At 41.1% G+C, this 25,859-nt stretch overlaps 1 protein-coding gene across 1 annotated transcript in view; it reads right to left on the bottom strand.

Annotated features, from left to right (window-relative positions):
- Positions 1-2,488: 2,488 nt before the first annotated feature.
- IGSF5 (immunoglobulin superfamily member 5) overlaps positions 2,489-25,859 on the bottom strand; it is a 46,663-nt gene continuing 23,292 nt past the window's right edge. The window contains exons 3-9 of the mRNA XM_030476393.1: positions 24,606-24,926; positions 23,101-23,409; positions 18,477-18,608; positions 17,496-17,520; positions 13,423-13,535; positions 11,243-11,319; positions 2,489-2,734 (exon numbers count right to left, since the gene is read on the bottom strand). Of these exons, the coding sequence (XP_030332253.1) occupies positions 2,666-2,734; positions 11,243-11,319; positions 13,423-13,535; positions 17,496-17,520; positions 18,477-18,608; positions 23,101-23,409; positions 24,606-24,926 (1,046 nt within the window). The 3' untranslated portion in view covers positions 2,489-2,665. The remainder of the gene's footprint in view (positions 2,735-11,242; positions 11,320-13,422; positions 13,536-17,495; positions 17,521-18,476; positions 18,609-23,100; positions 23,410-24,605; positions 24,927-25,859) is intronic.

The following is a 25,859-nucleotide window of genomic DNA, read 5'->3' as shown; positions in this document are numbered from 1 at the left end:
ACTCTGGTTAATGTGCGCGTTTCCATGGTTGTGGTACCTATCTGTACAAAAAACCTTTGTTTGTTTGAGTCAGTGGGATGTGCAGTCAGCGTACATTCTTATTGCTGCTGCGTGTTGTCCGCTGCAACCATCTGCTGGCAAGTGGTTCCTAGGTAAGCATGGCACAATGGAGCACTTTCCAGCTCACAGGTGAGATGCACAGCTGGAGGGGTGACCTGACTGCACACCCCTGATATCTGACTGACAGCTTGGAGCTGTTGGCAGGGAAGGGGCTCCCACACATTTACCAGATTGGGGGCCTCACATCAGCTCATTTGTTCAGCATCGGCACCAGGAGGTGCCTTTGCCCAGCCACAGCCTGAAAGGTGATTTGGGAAACACCGCCAGTGTCCTCTGAGGAGCTTCAAGCACCAGGCAGCACAGCATGGAAATCTCAGTAGGGACTCCCCAGCATGGAAGGCACCATATTGCCAATGCAAGAATCTGCCTTTTGGCTCAGAGCATGTGTCCTCTTGCCCATGGCCTCAACACAATATTTTTGATTGATGCAGATGGATATAGATTAATTGGAGAAAAGGTTTTCTTCAGTTCTAGGTTGGCTGCTTTAATATGATACCAAATAATATCGAAGTTAAGCTTGAAATCAAGGGCTTTGAGATAAACAACACAGTAAATATAGTTTGATTCCTTTTCAAAATACATTCTAGTGAACCAACATTTTCTGCTGGGAAACTACTGCCTCCATGCAGTTTTCATTTTTGCAGGGTTATTTTCTGACAACCAGAAGGCTTGCTCACTATGCTCATGCACAGAAAGCCAAAGGTCTGTTTTTATCCCTGAGTCACTGGCTGGTGTTACCCTGGGCCAATCTCTCTCATGCAATGGACATTCCTCTAATAAAGTGGATTTAGAAAGCCAAAGGTCTGTGGTTTTTATCGCGGAGTCACTGGTTGGTGTTACGTTGGGCCGATCTCTCTCATGCAATGGACATTCCTCTAATAAAGTGGATTTTTGGTTGTGTTTAGATTGAACTAAGCTACAGTAGTAACTAGGAGATATCAGCAATAGCAATACTTGTATCAGAATAAGGTAGATGTTTCAGTGCATGGTTATTTCAAGGAAAACCCACAGATATTTCCCAATGTGAATTGCTTATATTTTCTCTGTGTAATGCTATAGCTATTTGCATACCATGCTGTTGGTATAATGGCATTCAATGGGAATGCATATCAAAGCTCCTCCTTAAACAAACAAGACAGAAAGAGTGTAGATGGTCAGAATTTGGAACAGCTTTGTATACAATTGCAAATGGGAGACTGTGAATGGGTCTCAGCACTTGCTCTGACAGATTGACTGAAAATGCAACTAGCAGTGCAAAATCTGGCACAATTTAATGAGATGCCAAATGCTAAACATGCAAAACAACTTCTTCTTCCTGAGATCAGGTTTCAGATTTTTTCTTTTTTCTGCACAGATTATCACTGAAAGTAATTCTATGTACTGGCTTCTTCCAGCACTCAAAGAGCACCTGCACTGGTTCATACAAAAGATTAACATGCAGAACACTGAATAATTCAGAATGCTTTGAGTGGGTAGAAAGATGAGCACACTGAAAAGAACTTGTTTTTCTGGAACACGTTTGCCTTTTTGTAAAAAACCCATAAGCTTGAACTTTTTTATGATGAAATACAAAATTTCAGACAAAACATTTCAGCTAGAAATCGTAATTTTTAGATTGGGAAGGAACATATAGGGTCCATGTTCCAGATCTGCTCTGCCAACAAGGTCGCCTAGCTAAAGTGCATTTCCTATGGTCATTAACAACTCTACCCCTGATGAAACAACATAGTCCAGCGTGAATACCAGCAGTCACCATTTGCTAAGACCCAAGTCACTTGGCTGCCAAGCTCGGCCCATAAGTAGAACAGAGACATAAAGCATTCAAGCAACAACAATTAAAAGTCAGGATTTTCAAATCCACATTTTTCAGCTTAAGATTTTTGCATTTCAATCAAAATAGGATTTTTTTGACACATAGGTGATTGTTTTTTATTTAAAAATAGAATACTGGATTTAAGACAAATACCTTTAACAAAATAACATATTGAAATGAAACAAATTAATTTCTGACCCAAAGATATTTTTGTTAGAAATTTTGAAACAGCCCTCATGAAAACTTTCCTTGATTTTATTACAGAACAGAAATTGAAAAATGTTGTTGATCTATAAGCTCAAGATGATCAGCTGTACATAAAGTACATTAAAAAAGCAGTACATATCATAGTAATCAGTATTATTATTAACCAGTTCTTCTGAACTAATACATGTCTTGTAGTTCCAGTCCTCGATCTTGCTGTTGATAACCAAACATTTCTGTCTGATAGGAGTTTTGCTGATTTCCTTGGGACCCAAAGCATGGATTCTTGTTCTTGTACAGGCCCATCATTGTCTCTGAAGTTAAGGCTGTCATTTATGTCCATTATTTCACTGAGATACCATATGCTACATTATAAAGGTTGCAATTCCATTTCATTATATGAGGAAAAAATAGAAAAATAACTTATAGCTTAAACTGAGAGAAGTAGTGTTAACCTTTCTTTGTTGCAGGAAGCCATCCAAATGTGCAAAATACAAATGATGTAGAAATTTCCTGGAGAAGTACATCCTAAACAAGTGTCACATTTCTAATTTTCTTTGGGCTGATCAGATAATTAGTACGTCTTTGAGGTGCCACCTATGGAAGAGTAAAAGCAGTTATAGAAGTTGAAGAAATCCTAGAAAAGCAGTCCCACAAAGGTCCTCAGGAGATCACCTGCCAAACCCTCACCCCAAAATATTATACCAAAATGAAATCTAGCAACATTACTCACTCAAAATCTAAATACAAAGGAAGGGATGAACAGCAGAACAAAAGCTTCACATGCAACACACTGGTGGCAGTTCTGGGAATTCATTAACTGGTCTTATGCTGAAAACTTTTTGTGGACTCTGCAGTCTGTATTCTTTCAAGCAAAACATGATCAACATTTCTCCTCTGGTTCTCTTAAAGAAACTACCCATTAAGCTTAATATTTGACATGTCTTTCCAAATACATTAAAAACTGCAACAATAAGCACACCAGTATTTCATGTGTCTGAAAGACCCCTCTCAGCAACCCAGTGTTTATTCAAGGCAGGCGTTTTTTAAAGTTTCCATGACTGGCATGATTCCACTTCCAGTGACAGCAGCCTGTTTTCAAATTGACCCCAGTGGGATCAGTGCAGGGCAAATGCTTAGCAGTTTGGTAATCACTATCCTCATTTGCAACCAGTGCAGTGGATTTCCAGGCCTAATTGCTTATGTGCTTTTATGAAATATCATTGCAAGGGAAAAGACAAAGAAAAAATCATTCTCAAATGCATCCAAGAAACATACATTTTGGATATTTAAATGTAGTAGTGAGACCTCACATAGGTAATTACAAAGTAGCCCTAACGGATGAATATTTCTTCCAAAGTTCTAAAGAAATCTCTTCACATAGCTTCCTAAGTGAAGCATTACAGTAGAAGGGTTTGCTGTGGCCAGCCCTAATGTTGGTTTTATCTACCTCCAAGTAGATCCTATCTGCCGGCTACTGTTCCTTGCAACTTCCCCACTTGATCTCAAGCCCTTGGAAATGAAATTTCACAGTTTTTCCCAGTGTAATTTTTTATCAAGCCTAATCGGGTTCCTAGCTATTGACCAATCTTCCTGTGATTTGTTTCTGGAGCATTAATCATGTACAGTCTGTATTGCCTTGGTCTTCTTCCAGCATTAAGCATCTTAAATAATGCATTTGGTACATATACATTATTGAATAAGCCATAGAGGAAAATGTTAGATAACAAATGTGGACAACATGTCTGTGGTATTTAATGAGTCCCAGCACCTCAAGGAAAAGCATGGGATAAATATAACTATCCTAGAAACATTTCATAAGACAGCTGCCTTCTGTTTTAAACACAACTTCCCCCCTCCCCCATCCCTTTTTGTTGCTAGAACATACTGCTGTTTTCTAAATTTACCCTTCTTTACTGTTTATTTCTGCAGAGAAGAGAGGCTCTGGGAAGTAACAGGATTGCCTGTCTCTGCTCAAAAGACCTTTTCCAAGATCTCTCAGCTGCACTTAATTTCTTGCAGTTCAGCCCAAAGACCTTATTGGTGCTCCACAGTGACATCCCTCATTCATTTCAAGTACACATCAGAAGTTTCCTCTGGTCTGTGTTACCCTGGAGATTAATATGTGATGAGATTTGCTCTGTTTATGGCAGAACAGTTATTTGGCATTTCATGATCTTTCAATTACAGGTCTGTTATGCCAGGCTTTCTCACTAGGACAAAGATTTGAGAAGCTCTCTACTCCTGTTTCCCCCCCTGAAAATAACAAATTTACAAGTAGAATGGAAGAAAAAAGATCTGAAAAATGCTGAAGGCAAGCATTATGCTTGTGGAAAGTAAGCGTTCTCAGATACTGTGGACTGTCCTTTCGGTATAAAGTATACTGAACTCGTTAGCATTCTGAGTAACCAGAAAATTTCAGAGGTGTCCCAGAGCACCTCATTGAACTCTGTTTCTGAAACTTCCTGACATAGGTCATTATTTAAATTCCATGTTTAGCAAAATGCTGTGGTGGGAATATTTCCCAGAACTTGTTGCAGAAAAATACCATATTGCACCCAGATTTACTAAAGGAAAAAGATACTAATCAGGAGGTTCATCAAGTGGTGGTGTCAAAAGAGGCAGGTGCTGTAGCCGTTAGTAGTCAGTACAACAGAAACTTTTGGTTTGCATGTGATTTTGGATAGGAGGGAGTCAGAGATCCTTGCACCAGCTGGATCTAGGCTGCCCTGAGAGCACTGGGGAAAATATAACCCAAGCATGTCCCTTTTGCTTTAAAAATCTCATCTGCAAGAGTAAGCCACCCAGCCCCTGCCTTGCCCTGTCATTTCTCCTCACCACAGAAGCAGGAACTGAGCAGCAGGTTTGCTCCTGGGGTAGGGACTGTGCCCACAATGGTTTGCCTTTGCCCTGCTGTTATTTGCTCTAGAGCAAATGCTATAGGTTACTTATATTTTATTCTCACTGCGCTCTGATATCAATTAATGAATAATTTCATGAATTTCAGTCAACTCATGCTGTGTACTGGCTCATTTTCAGTGGAGCTTTCTTTGAAATAGCATAGCCTCACTGAGGTTTAAGTTCACTGGATACAACTTCACTGAAATGGAGGCTGCTGGCTGCTGCTCAGTGACCTAAAACTCATTTCTGGTGCTGTAGAAGTTCTCATACAACACATTACAAATACAAAGTGCAGAGGAGTAGGACCACAAGAACCATTTCCTATTTAGAACCTGATATGCTACAACTGCTAGAGCCTCTGCTTGGTTTTGGTTTCAAAGTTGTTTCTTCTTCGTATTAATTCAGTGCTCTACTAGTCCTGTCAGCCCCAGTCTAAGAAAAAATGGTTTCATTAAGCATTACATCCTACACATCGAACAGGAAAATGACAGCTCTAGTGTTTAGCTGCACAGCCCAACATTACAGTAGCAAGTTTCTAAGGTGGTCCCTTCTACCAGTAAGGATGCAGTATCGTTAGCATTTCTTTTACATGGTTTTAAATCATTTTGTACTGACACACTGGGATCTAGTTAACCATGGATATTTGGCAGTCACATGTTTCAAAGCTTGACTGTTGACTTACCATCACTTTTCATAGGAATTACTATAAAAGGACTATTATACTGGGAAAAGCTTTGCACAGTTTGTTGGTTTGTTGGTTTGTTTGGGGAAACACATGCCCAAATCTTTCTGCCTCTTCCAGCTGTTCAGCCAGACAAACAGAAAGCTAGCAGGTAAAATGAGTGTGTGTATCAGCTGATTTTAGGGTTGAATCTTTCAGTGGTGTTTTGAATACACTTCAGTCTTCAGTCCATGAAAGAAGGACTTCTGCTGTTACAAACATGTTGTAGTCATTTCTGCAACCCATATGACATCAGTGACATGAATGATGAACACACATCTGGCATTATGAAACAGGGCTCTGATCTTTAAATTGATTTGACAGATGGCAGCCCCTCAGACACTGACGCTGTGGAAATGTGTGATAAACTGAAGGATTTGCCTGCTATTAGCCAGCCAAAAAAAAACCTCCAAGCTTAACTGCATTAAAACAAATCGCTGAAATTGATGTGGTAGGAGTACTTCCAATTATGTCTGTGTGCATCACACATTTAGCTAACTGTTAGAACAAAAATCAGGGAGGTACAGCTTCCTGTTTCTGAAGGTTATTTTTCCTCCTGCTCTCAGCTTTTAATTCTCATTCCAAATTCACTTCATTTACAGGAAAACACCCACCCGAAAGTCCTGGATACCCTCAAAATAATTTGGATACACTATCACTTCAAATAGCAAACCAGTTCCATCCTGTCAACTTTTCGTACACTCAGCACATTTCCCTGTCCATCAGTAGGCATACAGCCTGGAAATTCCTTCTCATTTCTTCATGGGTTAATCTCACCCACATAACTTCACTCCTCCCCTTCTTTCAGACACTTGGGAAAATTACACTATAAACTGCACCTTTGTTTTCTATATCGTCAATATTTATTATTCTTTTAATCAAGATATGCTGACCAATGAATATCATAACATGACATACTCTATAGTACATTTTACCAGTAGAGGTAAAATTGTTTGCCATCATTGGTTTATATTTCTATTTATTGACCTTTTAATTCAATTTTGATAGCTTAATTTTTCCTTTCAAACAATCCTCAGAATCAGAGCAGTTATATTCAGTGCAATAAATGGAGCTGCAATTCATCATTCATTTCCTTCCCAGTATAAAACCACAACCACCACTAAATAATATTTCCAGTTTATAGAGTGTCATTCGGAGTAGTTAAGAAGAAAAATAGATGCTTCCCCATTAACAGAGCCATGACTCACTCTGGGTTGGAGAGGAGGAGTGCAGCTGTGGTGGCAAGTGCAAGCCTCCTATATCTCTGCTGAAGTCAGCTGAATTACACGAGGGATGAATGTGGCCCACTATAAGTGAGCGCTCACTCCCTTTGATGAAATGATTTTCTGATCTATCACAGAGACATTCATGGCATATTAAATGGAATAATTATGAAGCTTGTAGAGGAGACTGTCCAGTCCTTACAGCTCCTTTTCTACCAGTGGGACTTGAAAAAATGCTGTTCCTCAGAGATGTCACTCAGGACCTGGCAGAACTGGCCCTATGGCCCTTGTTCAGGCTAAACTGTCTGTGGGACTGCCCCAAAACCTGCTAGAGACATGGTAAGGGATCCCCACCATTGCACTTGAGATTTTGAAGGAGCTCTGTGCACTGGGTCAGGGCATGAAAAATGGGCCCTTGGATGAGACCTTGGTCCCTAAAACCTGCTTGGCCTGCAGCTCAGCCCTGGAAGTAGGAGCAAGGATCACTCCTCCCATCGCTGACAGTAACAAAATATGCAATTAAACAGAAGCCTGTAAGTCTACTTTCCATTTGACCTTTTCTTGGCTAATGTAATCAGAATGAAGACCTTCCAGCACCCCTGACTGATGCGCCTGGCCTCCTCTTCTAGTGGCTGGTAATTTTTTCCTCAGCTCAATAATTCAGTTCAATATTCATCATTTTTTAAATGTGTCACATACCTCTTTTTTTCTCCCTTCTTCTTCGCTCAGCTATTACTTTTCCCTAAGATTATTTGCCAAATCTTTTGTTCGCGTTGTGAATTGATCACTGCAATTGCTGGGCAACATTTATCTTCTGCGGACATTTTGTATTAGTTTCTGATTCAAAGAGTTTGAACGGCCAGTAGCTGACCTAAGCAATTTTCTATTGTCACCTTTTAAAGTGACACCCACCAGGTTTTTCAGCTTTGTACCTGGTGGAGTCCATGGACGAAGACTTCTGAGGAAACAAATGCTGTGACACCAAGTCTCCATTAATCTCTGAAATAATTTAAAATTGTAACTTTTTACATATGGAACAGAAGGGATAGAATTTGAAGTTGATGCCTTCAGAGACTCAGGGAGAATGCCTGATGCCTCTGACCTGTGCTGAAACTTGCCATCCAGTTTTCTCCTGGGAGTGGGAGGAATGGGCTGTGCAACAGGTATGATCACCTCTGTTCAGTCAAAATACTAATCTGATTCACTGCGATTGCCCTGCTTTTCATTTCATCTCCACTTCCATGAGCTTCTTTTAATTTTAAAACTCTCCATTTAGACTTTGCCCATACAGGCCCATACATTTTCTGGCCTTGCTGCTGTGCTTAATCCTGATTCCATAAGGTGACAGGGAAGCCAACCACAGAAATATTAGGTTTTTTCACTTTGCAGTGGTGGACAGCCAAGGCTTTAGGTCTCCAGTCTCTGAGACTCTTTCCATCAGTAGATGGGCTTCTTGTTCCTTCCCCCATGCTCCTGAGGGAGGACTTGGATTCTTCACTCCTTCTTCTTGACCGCCATAGAAGCACTGCAAGGACGTTTGCTCATTTTTTATGATTATCTAGAGAGAGAGAGGCAGTTTGCTGGAGTCTACCCCTTTATGACCTCCTTCACTATGGAAAAAAAAAATTCTTTTCTCTCTAACTTCTCTTCCTCCTGTTTTTTACCCCCTATTTCTCATGAAACAGTCCAGAAGAATAAAGATGGAAAACCTTTGGGAATGTTTCCAGTCTGCACACAAAGAAAGCCAACTGAGAATTGCAACTCTTTATGCTTAGAAAATGCAGTGACAGGAAGGCAGGTGGTTTCTGAAGAAATCCTTCAATTCAGCATTAATCAGCAAAGAGTTAAATGGCTTGCCATTTGATTTCTTCTAATTGATGAGAAATATTTTATAACAAAAGGGCACCATAATGTTTATTATGCAATATATTGGCAAAAGTGGTGATTAAACTTTATTAGAATGCATCCAGTAATACTTTTGTCAGAAAACCTTTATTATGCAGTTAACATGGAAGGTTATGAAAGTTTGTCTGGTAAGTTTTACTATGTTTGTATGTAATGCTATAAATATAAATTATGGACTGCAAATTGACAATTTAATGTAATTCATCAACTTTTATCAGCCTCTGCATATATAAGATGGGGCCATCACGATATACTGAGAAGTCCTGTTCAAACTGAGAAATGGTTTGTCTTCACAAGCCATTTTTACATTGCGAAATATTCCTCCAACATATGGAAAACAGTTATAAATAATTTTCACCTCTAGATTATCTCTTGATATTTTTCAAAAATGTGTATGCAGTTACTGATGCAGCTAGAAGCCACCATAACAGACTTGTACCAAGTATTATCAAAGAATCATAGCATGGTTTGGTTTGGAAGGAACCTTAAAGATCATCTAGTTCCAACTCCCCTGCCACAGGCAGGGACACCTTCCACTAGACCAGGGTACTCAAAGCCCCATCCAGCCTGGCCTTGAACACTTCCAGGGACAACTGGTTTAACAGAAAAGTTCAACTTTATGCTGTGTGCCTGTGGTGGATTTCTATGCTTTTCCCTAGCCACTCGGTTCCAAGAGACCTCCTAAGCCATCTAAACCAGTATTTGACATAGAGGGCTGCACCTTCATTCATGTTTCAGTTTGAATCAGGAGCATTAACTCAATGCTTGTGAACATAGTCTCCTGTTGGTCCTGACTCATGACACTACAGTTCTCACTGTGGAGCTGTCTGAGAGCACCCAATTTGGGTACCTTTCAGCTTAATGCACAGACAGTGCACAGCAACCACCAGTGAGCACCAATTCACTGGGAAAAAGCTACAGCTAACTGAAGTTGTTGCTTCCCCCTGAAACATGTATAGGGTGGACACAGTGTCCTCAGCAAAAGCCCTTTAGTTTCTCAGAGCAGACCATAACGTGCCGTATGCCTTGTGCATGTAAACATACCCAGTGCCTTATAATCCTGTTCATAAGCATATCAAACACTGTCTCAGACTGTTGCTCAGCGTTACAGATCCACACTGAACCTGTTCTGCACATGCTTTTCAGCTTTGCTTTAATAGTATTTTTTTGACAACTAATTAATGTCAAGCATAACTACCAGCCACAAACACATCAGTATCATTGCTATTATTTTTACTGTTATTATTTTGATCATTGTTTTAATCATTGACTGAGTACTTCCTAAATTTCATTGTGTGCCAAAAGAACTAGACACGCTCTGGTATGATTTATATGCCATGTCATCTAAAGACAGATTTCTGCATTGTACATGTTGAAACAGCTCTTCAAAAATAAATGAGTTATCACTGTGCTGAGTAGCGAACTCAGTACCACATCATTGCCACTTTCCAAGAGAAAATTGGCAAAAACCACCATGAAGGTGCTACAAGTATTTTACAAATATATGGCATAAATTAAGATCTATATTGCTGTTGTGCTAGAAGCTAAGTGAGCCCAGCACCATCCTTCAGAACAGAGGTAGCTGAGAACAGAACAAGCAGAGGAATAAGCACTGAGCTCTACTTCTTTACCTGTTAGCCATGTGGAAAGGGAGCAAAGTTCTAGGGTGGACTAGGTATTAGCTGCACGCTTTCCTTTCCATCATTTACTTCTGAGATACCAAAGGTTTCTAAGATCGGTGTAAAGTTCCTGACTGAAGCAACTTCTGCAATGTGGAAGTGCAATTGGAAAATTCAATCAAGAAATGACCCAGAGAAAATGCACATTTATTTACTGTATCTGCACTGGATTTTGTTTGTGAAGGAACCTCGAACCTCAAACCTCAACTTCAACAATGCCTCCATCTTATATCCACATTTCCTCCAGTCTGGCAACTGGGGAGAAAAACAAAAACACTGTAGACCTCCACTTTGGCAAAGGCACTTATATAAAAGCTGTTGAGAATTACTACCTGCCCAGAGCAAAGTAAACCTCCACATTATAATGGTTTAATGTATAGTATACATAAGATGTGAATACTCAAAAGCCAAGACAGAGTTACTCTAATTGTCAAGGCTGTTTCTCCCTCACCTCCCATCTTCCCCAAAAATCAATCTAAACCTGAGGCTAACATCCAGGGCACTTATACTTACAAACTGAATATTCAGGAATGCTGAACGGATATTCCATTTACCCAGTTACAGATTCAACTGACTTATAAATGTCTACCTTCACCCAAAATCTGTTTGGATATAGTATAATTCACACTGTGTGAAAAAGAAAAAAAAGACTTCAAGAGATCAGCATTATAATTACCTTTTGTGAAGAATTGCTATGTAAATCTGCAGCAGGGACAGCGAGCTTTGAAGATGCTGGGGGAAGAGAGGCAATTCCTGTAACAAGGATATACAAGATTACTATTATTCGGTGTCCACCATGGAATGAAACATAAGCCATTCACAAACACAGCTAAATATCATTAAATATTGTGAGCCAAAACTCTAACTAACTTGTTGGACTGACATAGTAAGTTTTTGTAGTGGGAGAGAGCTTGCAGGGGAGACTTGTGTGAGGAGACACCAGAAGCTGCCCCCACGTCTGATGGAGCGAGTTCCAGCTGGCTCCAAGATGGTCCTGCTGCTGGCCAAAGCTGAGCCCATCAGCGACACTGGTGACACCTCTGTGATAATGTATTTAAGAATAGGTAGAAACCACTGTGCAACAGGAGTTGAGAAAGAGGAGTGAGAAAATGTGAGAGAAATAGCCCTGCAGACACCAAAGTCAGTGAAGAACGGAGGTGAGGACATGTTCCAGGTACCAAAGCAAAGATTCTCCCGCAGCCTGTGGAGAAGACCACGATGAGGCAGGCTGTGACCCCGCAGCCCATGGAGGTCCCTGGCGGAGCAGATAACCACCTGCATCTTGTGGAGGACCACATCTGCTCAGGGGGAAGCTACGGTCTGTGGAGAGCCCACACTGGAGCAGGCTCCTGGGAGGAGCTGTGGCCTGTGAACACAAGCAGGAGCACATTTTCTGTCAGGAACTGTGACCCTACGGGGGACCCATGCCTGAGCACTCCATTCCTGAAGGACTGTACCATGGAAAGGACCCATGCTGGAGAAGTTCTTGAAGAACTGCAGCCTGTGGGGTAAGGATCCACATGGACAAGTTCGTGAAGGACTGCATTCTGTGGGAAGAACCCATGCTGGAGCACAGCAAGAGTGTGAGAAGGAACAAGTGGCAGAGACAGTGTGTTTTGGACTGACCACAGCCTGCATTCCCTGTCCCCGCTGCGCTGCTTGTGGGGAGGAGGTAGATGAGGTAGGAGGGAAGTTGAGCCTTGGAAGAAGTGGGAGTGGGGGAGGTGGTTTTAGGTTTGATTTTCTTTCTCATTATCCTACTCTATTATTAATTGGCAATAAATTAAATTAATCTTTCTCAAGTGGAGTCTGCTTTGCCTGTGACAGTAATTGGTGAGTCGTCTCCCCCTCCTTATCTTGACTTTTCCATCATATTTTCTTCCCCTGTCCTGCTGGGAAGGGGAACTGATAGAGCAACTTGTTGAGCACTTAGTGGCCAGCCAAGGTCAACCCAGCACACTAATGACTAGGAAAGGAGCCCATCTAGGACCCAGTGGAATTGGTTTGTCCAGGTTTATTTAGTTTTCCTTTTTTTTTTTATAACTGTTACATTTTACAATACTACATGCTCTTGAAATCTTTCCACTGTACTTATTTCTTCACAATTTATTTGCCAGAGAGAAAAGGATGTATGCCTGGATTATAGACTCTGCATGATAATTTTATGTCATTAAGTGTTTGATTAAATGCTTTGATAATAATGTGGTTATAAATGCAAGTGGTGGGTAATGATGTGGTGGAGATTTACATTTGCTTTTGAAGAGTCTTTGTGCTTAAAGACTAGAATTTATAATGCCTTAGTCATTTATCAGTAAGATCATAGTTCACTAACTGCCTTTTTGAACTTCTTTTCTTTTCTTTTCTTTTCTTTTCTTTTCTTTTCTTTTCTTTTCTTTTCTTTTCTTTTCTTTTCTTTTCTTTTCTTTTCTTTTCTTTTCTTTCCTTTCCTTTCCTTTCCTTTCCTTTCCTTTTCTTTCTTTTCTTTTTTCTTTTCTTTTCTTTTTTCTTGTGGTGGTGGATTTTTTTGTTTTTACAGACCAACTACAAAATACTGCCTAAATTTACTATCGTATGGGAATCCAGTACTCCTACCTCTGGCCCCAGGAGATATTTTGAAGAATAAAGGCATTTGAAAAACAAACCCAGAACTAAAACTAAACTCAACCGCAATGAACTTTCATATTTTCTCAAGAATTTTGAAGGACCACACTCTAGAAAATCTGAAATATTCTGAAGAGGTTCAGACCAAGCACAAGTCCTTCACAAAGTATTATGAAATCTTGTAATTGCTTGCCATGTTGTCCAAAATGCCTATACTGAGAAGGAGTTTGACAATATGTGTCAGTTTACACTCACTTGGGCTTTGTTCTGTGTTCCACAGTTCTTCTGGAATATATCCCGGATTTTCACTACCATGCCTTTGCCTGTTTTCCAAATCACCATCTTTGTTCTTCTCAGCTGAAACTTTTCTAGAAACAAAAAGGCCTGTGATTAGAACTTCATTATAATACGAGAACTCTTGGGTAGTAGGTTACAGAGAAAAAAAGTATATGCCTTACTTCTGGAAAAATAGGTGCAAAGTATATCTGGGCCTTCCAAGTAATTAGCTAGTACAAATCTTGTCCCATATAAGTATTACCTGTGAAATTCCATTTAGAAAGTTCCATCATTATCAGAAAGCAGGAAAATAAAGTGAGCAATCTTCAAAGAGTGAAGACTCTGTTCCAGATCATAGGTTTTGTAGGAAATTAATTCTGATTTCTAATTCTAAATTACAGGATATTTAGTGGCTCAATAATGGAACACCAGCTAGGTCACCTGTGACAGCTCATCATTTTTGTGGTTTGAGTCCCCCCCAGTCGCCAAAACAAAGCATGTTATCTCACATCACCACAGTTACCTCCCAAGTGATTCATCTGTACTCTCCAAAGTTAATCTTCACCTGCATAGCTGCACAGTGAGAAAAAAAGCGCCTTTTTACTCAAAACTTATATGCTAGAAGAGATGTACTATTCATCTGTTCAGATAAAATAGGCAGTACAGTATCATGTAGCATGTGGAGGTGATATTCCTAAACAACTGCTCTTGTCTTCTAGCAACCATGACAGGTTTCTTAGTGGTATCTAACATGTTTATCTCCTAAAAAAGCCACTGATGAACCTGGCTCATCAGATCCACATGTGCATCAGTAATGCTTATCTTTTTCAACATCTTTGTCAGTGATTTGGACAGTGGGATTGAGTGAACCCTCATCAAGTTTGCCAACGACACCAAGCTGTGTGGTTCAGTTGATATGCTGGAGGGAAGGGATGTCATCCAGAGGGACCTGGACATGCTTGAGAGGTGGCCAATGCCAAGCTCATGAAGTTCAATCAAGCCAAGTGCAAGGTCCTACACCTGGGTCGGGGCAATCCCAGGCACAGCTACGGGTTGGGCAGAGATGAGACTCTGAGCAGCCCTGCGGAGATGACTTGGGGGTGTTGATTGGTGAGAAACTTCACATGAGCCAAGTTCAGTGTGTGCTCGCAGCCCAGAAACCAACCGTATCCTGGGCTGCATCAAAAGAAGCGTGACCAGCAGGTCAAAGGAGGTGATCCTGCCCCTCTACTCTGCTCTCGTGAGACCTCACTTGGAGTATCATGTGCAGTTCTGGTGTCCTCAGCATAAGAAGGACATGGAACTGATGGAGCAAGTCCACAGGAGGGCCACGAGGATGATCAGGGGCTGGAGTACCTCCTGTGTGAAGACAGGCTGAGAAAGTTGGGGCTGTTCAGCCTGGAGAAGAGAAGGCTGCGTGGAGACCTCATAGCAACCTTCCAGTATCTGAAGGGGGCGTATAAGGATGCTGGGGAGGGACTCTTCATTAGGGACTGTAGTGGTAGGACAAGGGGTAACAGGTTCAAACTTAAACAGGGGAAGTTTAGATTAGATATAAGGAAGAGGTTCTTTACTGTGAGGGTGGTGAGGCACTGGAACAGGTTGCCCAAGGAAGCCGTGAACGCTCCTGGACAGAGTCTTGGGTGACATGGTTTAGTGTGTGGTGTCCCTGCCCATGACAAGGGGTTGGGACTAGATGATCTTAAGGTCCTTTCCAACCCTAACTATTCTATGATTCTAGGATTCTACCACAGACTTCAGAATAGTCCCAGGTCCATCTCTGCCTCAGTTTCTGGTGTGGCAAGCACAAAATGACACAGGATTCTGACAACCCAGGGACTTGTAGGGGAAGGGGGAAATATTCTTGGTTAGCAATATTTGTGGAAACTGCTGCATTTACTATTTTATGTTTAGTGAGAATTTGCAGGCCCTTAGAGCTTCAGATAAGCATTACTGATGCACATGTGGATCTGATGAGCCAGGTGCATCAGTGGCTTTTTTAGGAGATAAACATGTTAGATACCACTAAGAAACCTGTCATGGTTGCTAGAAGACAAGAGCAGTTGTTTAGGAATGTCACCTCCACATGCTACATGATACTGTACTGTCTATTTTATCTGATCCTTAGATCTCAACAAACTCAGTGTAGTAGCCAAATCAAAAACAGCTACCAAAAAAGTGTAGGAGGTACAGAAAGATAGCCCGCCAAGTCAAAAACAAACGCTGGAAGTAAAGCAATGTTCTTTAGCCTCACCACTTCTTCACTACTACTACACAGCTTCCAAAATGGGGACAATCATCATTCTACTGCAGGTAGGTTCTCCCCACGAAAAAAACACTTAACCTACAAAATCTGTAAGTTATTGTAAATAATTCCTGTGATTTCAGTGTCATTATTTACACATGCTAAAACTTTGCAGAACTGCAGCACTGAGTTTGTAAGTAAGTCCGAGCTGAGCCATAAAACCTGGACTCATCCCCATGTTTATGTATTTGGTTAAGCATTTGCTTAACTTTCGAAGTGTAAGCAACATTTATGAAGTCAGTACAACAACTCATGTTTAAAATTAATGGGAAAATAGGACCTTTTCTGTTCAGGTTGTCTGAAAGAAAGCGCTGCGCAGACCCACATCAGCGAGGTAGGGTTCTGGGAAGGACACAGACCCAGCCATACTAGGACCCACTGTGGGGCAGATACTTCCCTGCATGTTCAATTGATTTTTGCCTTAGCAGGGTTAACACTTCTGCTTTTGACAGAACCAAGTCAGAATCCCAGTATAAAGGCTTTTTAGGACTTTATTCATAGCAAAACTGTTATGCAAGTTGTACCTGCTTTTGGCCTGCCATTCCCTGCTGGTTTAGACCTGCCCTATTCATATAACTGCATTTAGTAAAATGGTCAGCTTAGCATCACAAACTAAGAAATCATGTGGAAGTTTACTAGTATGGCATGGCATGATTAGCATGACTTTCTCAGGAGAAAATAGTGTTTCTCTAATCTCCTTATTTTGTTTTGTATCAATAAAGTGCTTTATAAATGGAAATCTGTCAACAGACCTTCACAAAATTTCTCCGCAAGAGGCCATTAATGAAGCTAGCTATTCCTGCAGTGCAAAGCAACATGGTGCAATGTTTTGTAAATTCATTTAGAGACAGGGAGTTAAAAGCCCCACAAGTGTAGGCAGAATATGAATTTACAGTTGTGCCTAGAAGCTTAGAAAAAATAACTCCAAATAACCCCACTGACGTCGCTGTCACAGCCACACTGGCGCCGATAAATAGAATCTTAATGCTGATAACCATCAGCACATGATTTCTAAGGTTTTCCAACTCAATGCAATAATGTACCAACAGTGTGACTGATAATCGCTTGATTAAGCGTTGACTCTCATCATCGGGGCAGCTTTATTTAATTTTTATCAGTCTAACGGTAACAAAAAGAGCAGGGTTGACGGCCTAATTTGCCTGCCCGTCTACCCCACTGAGTCTGCAACAAAGCTGCCCGCTGGAAGGGCAGGGATCCCCCCTCCTCATCCCCGCAGCCGCCCAAGCAGAGCTGCCGAGCCCGCAGTGACCTCCTGTGGCGGCGCCGGCAATCGCCCGGTTCGCTGCAGGCAGCACCACGGTGCAAGCAGAGCTCACTCCCTGTCCTCCGCCGGGCACCTGGGGACATATCTAGTCTTTAAGGATTTGCTTTGTCCACCAGCTTCGGCAGGAGTGTATTTTGTTCGTAATTTCTGTGCTTGCTGAATCGGAGAGGTGGCGTTTGTTTCCAGGATTTTGATTCTTTTTACCCAGCGTTTGCAACATGCTGCGAGCTATGGCCCTCGATTTTCACCCCTACAGGCAGTCCCTTTCCCTGCATACTTGCCCCCCACTCCTTCCCCTTCTGTGCATACAGGAATGGACAAGGTCACACAGCAGGACAGCACCCAAGCATCCAGGGAGTGCTGGGTGGTGGGGAATGGAAACTGGCACATCCTTCTCACCATCCTGTGGCAGCCTGAAAGAGTTCAGTTAAAGGAAAAATTCTCCTGCCTCATCCAGCTCACCTTATTTCATTTTGATATGTAGAACCTGAGAAAAGAGGGGGAAAAAAAAAAGTGTTTAAAATGCAGGAAACTAAATTGTGACCTACTATAGGGCTCCTCTTAGGGCGTGCACTGTATTACAGCTACCACAGGAGCATCTCTCCCCTCTGTTTACAAAATCGTGCAACGTCCCTGCAGAACAGCTTATGCAGAAATCAGAAATAGGCACAGAGCACTGAAGGTTTGCACCAACAAAGAACCTCAGCAGAGGAACTAAACATCATTGAAAGTTAACGTGTTCCTGAAAAACACATCACCTTTCTAGTTAATGTGAATGGCTGACACTGATTACTTTGGAGCCAATTTATAAAAGAAACAGCAAGGGGAAAGGCTGAGAGAGTTGGGCTTGTAACTCTGGGTTGAGAGCTGGGCTGAGAGAAGGCTCCAGGGAGACCTTTTGGCAGCCTAACCTTGTAGGCCCCCCTACCTAAAGTGGGGGCTACAAGAAAGCTGGAGAGGAATTTTTGCAAGGGTATGTAGGGACAGGACAAGGTGGAATGGCTTTAAACTGAAAGAGGGTAGATTTAGATTAGATATTAGGAAGAAAATCTTCACTATGAGCATGGTAAGGCACAGGAACAGGTTGCCCAGAGAAGCTGTGGCTGCCCAGTCCCTGGAAATGTTCAAGGCCAGGTTGGACGGGGCTTTGAGCAACCTGGTCTAGTGGAAGGTGCCCCTGCCTATGGCGGCAGGGAGGGAACTAGAAGATCTTTAAGGTCCCTTCCAACCCAAACCATTCTATGATTCTATGATGATTCTATGAAAGTAAGGAGCATCTTAACCAGGTCATGGTTAAGAGCAGGATCTGTCTGTTCACACTTCTGCTTACAGGTCTTTGTACAGCACCAGAGCTGACACAAATAGGAAATCTATATATAATTGAAGGTACTTTTTAATGGATAGGCCAACTGGGAAGATGTATATAATGTATACACCACTTACCTTTCTTCTTTAGGCAGCAGCAGCGTACAACAACCACGATAATAACGATCAGAAGAACAATACCAAGAAATGAAAGCACAACTGCAAGTACAATAACCCATGCGCTTCTGTTGTCTTCACTGTAATTATTTTCTGTTAAATTAAATGGAGAAACATTATAGTCTCATAGCCTCAAAATATCCTTTTCAGCATATTTACCTTTTCTGTGAGCAGCTATTAACCGCTTGTTGATTATTTAACAAGGAGTCTGTGCTCTCCAAATGATGGCCTCTGTATTTGTGGATGGCGCCCAAGAATTTAAGATGTTTCCAAATGCAAATTCTTTATTGCAATTACAACTTTTCCCACTGCTACTTTTTCTCTGAGAAATAGAGGGTTGCAGTCTTCCAACCTAAACTTTATTTTGTAGATATGCTGGGCCTCCCAGCATCCTTTGGAGACATTTGGGGTCAGGGAGAAGGGTTAAGATTCAATTTAGATCTACTGCAGATACTAAGTGTCTTGCCTAGCTGCTCTTGTCAATGGAGAGAAAATGGGTGCTTTGGGTTAGAATTAATTTGGCAAACTGTGCATGTGTTCCTTTTGGTAAGATGAACAGCACTGAAGAAGTATCTATTTCTCCCAATGGCCACGGCAATAGTCTTAGGTAACTAGTACAGATGGAGATCTCTAGCCTGTAGATATGATTTTCTGAAGAATTCCGTCTTGGGATTGTCACATCATTCTGTCCCTCTGTTTTGACCAAGTACTTCAGAAGCACCCCTAATTTGACTACCCTTTGAAAAGCAGCCCCAAAATAAATTTGACAGTTATTTAGAAACAAGCTTCCAATCCAAATTACAGGTGAGAAACATCCAAACTTGACAAAGCCCATTCTCTCACAATGGGTTTATGATTGTCATGTCCTCGTTAGAGGTCCCAGTTAATGGCTGCATGGCCATATTTAGTTGACAGCCTCTGGAAAAAGTACTGCAGCAATGTAGGTGATGAGTAACTGCACAGTGTTGGGTCTATTCCCTTGCAAAATTTCCCTTGCAAAGTAGTTAATTCTGTAGGCTGCAATCAGTTGTGATGACAATTGATGATAAACTCATTCATAATATTTTTATCTAGCAATACCGAAACAAATATGTATATTTTATCATATTTTGTTCCATAAAGCATGCCACAGGGATTTCAAGTTGCCTTAAATATGAAAGAGAGCTACTTTGCTGTTGGGGAAAGCTTAATCTTAGCGTAAAGGGAAGCGCTAAACACACCTGTACTGGCCCATACCTCCAGGCTGGCTGCCACACCAAGGTATTTTGCTCCCTGACAGGTTCAGGTTACATGCCGCAAGAGGATCTACAGAGCTGAGGCAAGAAAGACAGTATACAACACAAACACTTCCAGCACTTCAGTGCTGTAATTTTTCCCCAGTTTCAGAGGATCCAGAAAGAAACTGGACCTGGGACCAACAGGTATGAATGCATAGCTGTTAGCTCAACACGCAAGTAGGGTTGCAAGAGAGGGACACTAAAGCATGAGGGCATTAAACCCCTTTTATCCTCATTAATAAATCCATACCAAATTACATGAGGTTCTTAGCGTGGACAAAGCCACTTTCTCATTCTATAGGGCCCATTCTCTGCTGCTACCAGACCTCTGGATCCTCCCAAAGCTGCCCAAAAAATTACCCAGGCTAAGTATCTTCAGAAAAGGGGATTTTTGCTAGCACATGCTGGTGACCAAAGAGAAATGAGAAACCAGAAAAGGCTGCACATCATTTCTTGGACACTTCAGAGCTTTCCGGCTACCTTAAACAGCAAAGGAAGATCAGGTTCATGGCATATTCCCTATCTCCTACAGGTCAAAGGCCACATGAAGTCAACACTGAAGCTAAAGAGCTTGGGCCCAGCCAAGGGACTCTGCCATGGACCCCATTTCCCAGTAACAGCTCTGTGAATGCATCTGCTGGGATAAAACCACAGAAGTTCCCAAATTTGGGGGTCAGCTGAACACCACTGAGTGAGTGAGGTGACTCTGGAGCAGGAGCGACTGACATAAAAATGCATGATCTTGTATGGAAAGGTCAAAAGGTCTGAGGTTAAGACTGGTCTAGAGGTACAGGAATGTAGGACATTCATTGACCAGGAGATGGCTGGCTCAAGGGGCTTGATTTTTGATTGCAGTGCTTTGTGAATGGATGGGTATTTCTTGTGAGGAACACGGAGGAATTTGATTCCTCAAAGCTTTTAAGTGAAGGCTGAAACTGATATTACAGTAGTTTTGGGAAGGACTTCTTAGATATTTGAAGCTACTCATATTCTCTCATGACAACAGCTAAGGCTCAGTCTGTATATGAAAAGTCAGACAAGCTCTGAGATTTCAAGTGCGATATATACATTATATACCTTCCTCTGTCATAAATGCCATGACTTCATATTCTCATATCCTGACAAATTTTGAGTGTCTGCCGCTGCGCAATGATTTTTCCAAAGAGAAGTGAATGATGGTCCTATACAATCACTAATTATACACTAATTGTGCTTCATGACATCTGTTTTTCTCCTCTTCTGATTTACAACGTGTAGCTATGGAAACTGAGGGTGGATACCTCAGTACTTCGCAAATGAGTAGGCAGGGGAATTTATTAATTTCCTCGGGATAGTTCTATTTTGCTTAGTCAGTAATTGGGATCAATGTAACTACAAAAAAGTCATATTAAGAATGGTGAAATGACCTTTTCAATTGCGTTGCAAAGCAAGTACTTCTGAAAAAGGCTTGTTAATAATGACTCATACTTAAAATAAAAGGCACAGTTACTCAACCTCCTCACTTGTTTATATGTCGAAACTTCTATATCAAACCCCTCATCAGTCCACTGTAAGAATGTCTTTGTGTGTGCCACGTTCACCCATTACAGGAGAAGAATCAGTTCATCAAGAGAAGATGTCAGCACGAGTATAGAAGTTCACGATGCTTGCCACATCATAAAAAGAAACATGGAGTCAAGGCCCTACTCTTTACAGAAGACAGCTTGAGATTCACAGACCCATTGCAAAAAACCTCTCTATAATCTATGCATTTTCTGTTCCACAGGATAAGGCTAATAAAAGCGTGGACTATGTCACCATAGGAGGCAGTGTGCCTGTACCCAGTAACCTCAGCTCCCTGCCATGCAATTAGTGCTTCAAGTTTAGTTTGCCTTGAGATTGCTCCACCTGACAGTTGTGACACTTGGCTAATGCCAACAGAGAAAAGCTCCTAAGGACAGTTTGGTATTGTCTTCCTTGTCTACATTAAACACTGCTAACCCACAGGGAGATACTTTCTCTTACTTGCTCTTCTTGTGTTACGGTTTGGCAAAGAAAAACATTTTTCATAGGATTCTGTTAGATTGTGAGGCAGATTTGTAGTGATAGTCCCACTTGCCTTGTTCTACACGGGCAGCACTGATCAGCTAAAATCACCCTTTTCCTGATGAACCTCCTAGCACCATCAATGTATTAGATCACAGAATTTTATTTTCATAGGATGTCAGTGAGGTCAAAGATCAGCAGCACTACAGAAAATGCTGACAACCTTAGTGAAAATATTTAGGGTTACCAAAGGTCTCGCTAACTGTTTTTGAGATATTTGCCCAACATCCATGCTTGGATTAAAGCAACCTTGAATTTTTTTTAATAAAAGGCAATTAAAAGTAACCAAGTGCACCATCCAAAGAATTCCACATATGTTGCTGCAGGAAATTTTTTACCTTCCTCTTAGATGTGAAAGAGACTATGCTAGGAAGGGGGAAGCAGGCCTAATGGCTTTTTGATCTAAGCAGACTTTGGGATAAGGCCCATAAATATGCAGCTGCTTCTGATTCTTTTTCTTTAATGGGTGAACACACCACGTACATACAAAGACTTTCTTATAGTAGCTTGGTGACAGGTATATGGCATAGAAGTTCCTACATATAAATGCTACCATCTGCAATTAGGTGATAGCCTCAGTGCAGCCCTGGGAACAGTATCACCATACTACAACAGCTCCAGCACACCCAGTCACTGCTCATATGGAGAACTTTCTATTTGCACCTGAAGTGCTAGTACAAAATCTGTTCTGGGTTGTGTGCAGACACTGGGAGTAAAATCCAGGGTGTTTTTCCAAGTCACTGGTAAAACTGGTATTGGATATTATGAAGAAGAATTTTGCCTGGGGGTTTGGCTTTGAGTAAATGAGGTCTAACAAATTATGTTAACATATAGCAGACATGGCCTTATCAAGGATATTGAAGGTCTAAATTCATTAGATATTTACTTGGTCAAGGAGCAAAGGTTGGTTTTCTTAGCAGTGAATCCAGTCAGTGGCAGATGTACTGCTTCGTTTGTCTTGCTTAGTCATAAATTGGACTTCGTGGTTCATTAGACTTGTACCATCCTCTAACAGATGAATTTAACCCTACCTATGTATCAGGTTGTGACTATTGGGTCTTAATTCCATCACTTTTGCACATCTCATAGCGTTTAATTTGCAAATAAAAGACTCTTCAAAATAAAACAAAACAAAAAAAACAAGAAGCACAGTTCTGAATATAGGCTAGGCAGTACAGTACAGGCACTACTGTATAGGCAAAGTACAACAAACATTCACTTACCTAAAGCAGAATTGACAAAAATAAGAGTTACAGATGCATTCTGAGGGTTAGGGAGTGCTTCTATGTCAGCTAAACAAGTCAAAATCTCAGTGTCCGTCGGAGTCAAAGTTAGGGTGCTCAGAGCATTGTGGAGGCCATTAGATCCTTGACTTTGCTGGGTAGCATACCTCGACTTATCAATGAAGGAGTCATTTGCCATCCAGGTAATGTCTGGAGCTGGAGCCCATCCTAAGGCTTCACAAACAATTTCAACTGTTTTGTTCTCTTTTACTGTTAAGGTGTTATTTTTGATGAATAAAGATCCATTAACTGTAGGAGGGAAAAGATGTTTTGTTCCTTCAGAATATTTGGCTGCATTGCTTTCCTGCTGATAGTTTTAAATCTTATCTCGCTACCCAGAAATAGCTGTGCCTTCAGATATGAAGTCAAAACCAAGCATTATTAACACAGATATACCATATGCATGATATAGACATGCAGATAAAATTGCGTGTCTATATCTATTCACGGACACATTGTCCAGTATGTCTAAAGCACAAGTCTCAGCTATCAGTACCTTTCCAATAAAAGGCAGGAAATTATACTTTTTAGCCATCCTGATATATTTCCAGCTGAAGGACAACATAATGAAATAATAGTGTTTCTCTCTAAGTTTTAAGTATGCTCAGTTTTTATCAGGGAAGGTTTATGTGTAGATGATGAGATGTTGCCATTGCATGAAGTACTTTGACAAATGGACAGCATCTGGTGGTTAGATCTTGCTTTACTGGCTGCACTGTGTCACTACTGATGCTTCAGAGAGGATGAAGGGTCTCGCATACAGGGGCTTGATATTATTAAAGTTATTAAAGAAATTAAAAGTTCCAAGGAACTTTTTATTCCTTGGAAATGGTAGCTTGCAGCAGCAATCACATGAAAAATGTCACCTTGTGTCTCAAGGGCTTTACTTCTAAATGCCATTAAATCAAACTCAGATAAGCTGGATACAGACTGAATCCTGCATCAGAAAGCAGAAGGCAGACCTGCCCTAAAGACAGCAGGCGGTTCATGCACAAAGATATGCATAGCGGTAATCCATACCATAGAATCAGACAATTGTTAGGATTGGAAAGAACCTTAAGATCATCTAGTTCCAACCCCCCTGCCATAGGCAGGTACGCCTTACACTAGACCATGTCACTCAAGGCTCTGTCCAACCTGGCCTTGATACCATTTCTAGACAAGATAATTTTTGACTGACTGCCTTCAGAGGACTTTAATGCAATCCAATAAAAAATAAGAGATGCAACGGGAAAACAATAAGGGCAGCTATAACCTGTGTTAATGGCACTTTGAATGCGAGTCTGAAACCAGCTTTGACGATAAAATTAAGGCAAGGAGGACAGAAGGCAAAGGGTGGTAAATGAAAGCATGTACTCCTTCACACGGATAATTCGAGCAATTCATCAGAGGATTCCTTTAAATGCAGTGTAATAAAATAACTTCCTATTGGTGGCTATACGCACCTTGAACAGAAAGAAATGCAACGCCACTCTCACTAGTTTGCTGGATGCTGCATTCGATTTTTCCAGAGTCACTCAGCTGGGTTTTGTGGATGATCAGCTCCGAGGTAAACTCACTGCTACTGGTATAATTTTGAGATGTGAAGCGGTCTGATGTTTCAACAGCTCCTTGAGAATTGATGACAGTGAGGACAGGGTTTCCATTGGACAGCCAAATGATAATTACCCATCCTTCTGACACCGTGCAGTTAAACCGGGCTTCTGAACCAGCAAGGACTGTTGCATTACTAGGGCCATGTATAATAGAGTAACAAAAGCCAAGACCTGATAGGAAGAAAAAGACATAGTCTGTAAATACATATACAACACCACAACCAAAGGCCTTTGACTTAATTTTTACAGCCAGCAATTTAAGGTCAAAAAGCCAGGCATCCTGGTTCAAATAGTATTATTCACAAGGAGCACTAGGGTATTAACCACTTAGTCATGTATCTATCAGGAAAGGCTGTTGATTCAGCTGAGCTGGCACTTCACCTCTGACAGTTGTCAGTACCTGTTGCATTCAGGAAAAGATTTTCGTCTCATTTTCTATAATGCCTGTCAGTAAGTAGTTACAGATATGCACAGTGAATTGAAATTGCAACTGAGTAATATTAATCCCGCAGCAGTAAGCAGTGGTCAAATGTTGCGTTGTTATAATGGACCCCCAAGCCAGTCATTACAAACCCAAGTTCATGTTTATATAGTTTAAAAGATCTTAACCAGTTGAGATGGATCTTTCATCTCCAGCTTAGATTAAATGGTTTTCTTTAAAGATGCATTTGGTTTTTTGTCTCTCCTCTTCCAACTCCAAAATCACATGTCTCTCTTCAGTGATTCACTAAAAACCTCATCATTTTGCTGAAAGAAAAGGTTACACTTTTAAATAGGAAAATACATGACTTCTCTAGACTTTAAATAAATAAAGGAGTTTGTAACTGGTCCCTTTTCCATACCTCATCTTGCCACTGCTTTTTTGCAGCCCCAGCATATATCCTTCTATGCTCTTTCCCCTGCTCATCTGCCTCTTCCTTATTTCTCATGCATGCATCACATACATACTTACCCATGTTTTCAGGCTTTCTGTTAACTAGAGCTGCTGCAATTCATGCGTTTTCTTCCTTAAAAAGTAGTATGAATTTTGGCTACCATTTTTCAGAACTTAAAGCTCCCTTCTAATGAAGACATTTTGTTTTTATTTCCTTCTCAACAGACCCA

This window comes from Strigops habroptila, chromosome 2 (assembly GCF_004027225.2).
Source record: "Strigops habroptila isolate Jane chromosome 2, bStrHab1.2.pri, whole genome shotgun sequence".
Lineage (NCBI taxonomy): Eukaryota > Metazoa > Chordata > Aves > Psittaciformes > Psittacidae > Strigops > Strigops habroptila.
The sequence above is the reverse complement of the archived record's forward strand: the minus strand, read 5'-3'. Positions and strand labels throughout refer to the sequence as shown.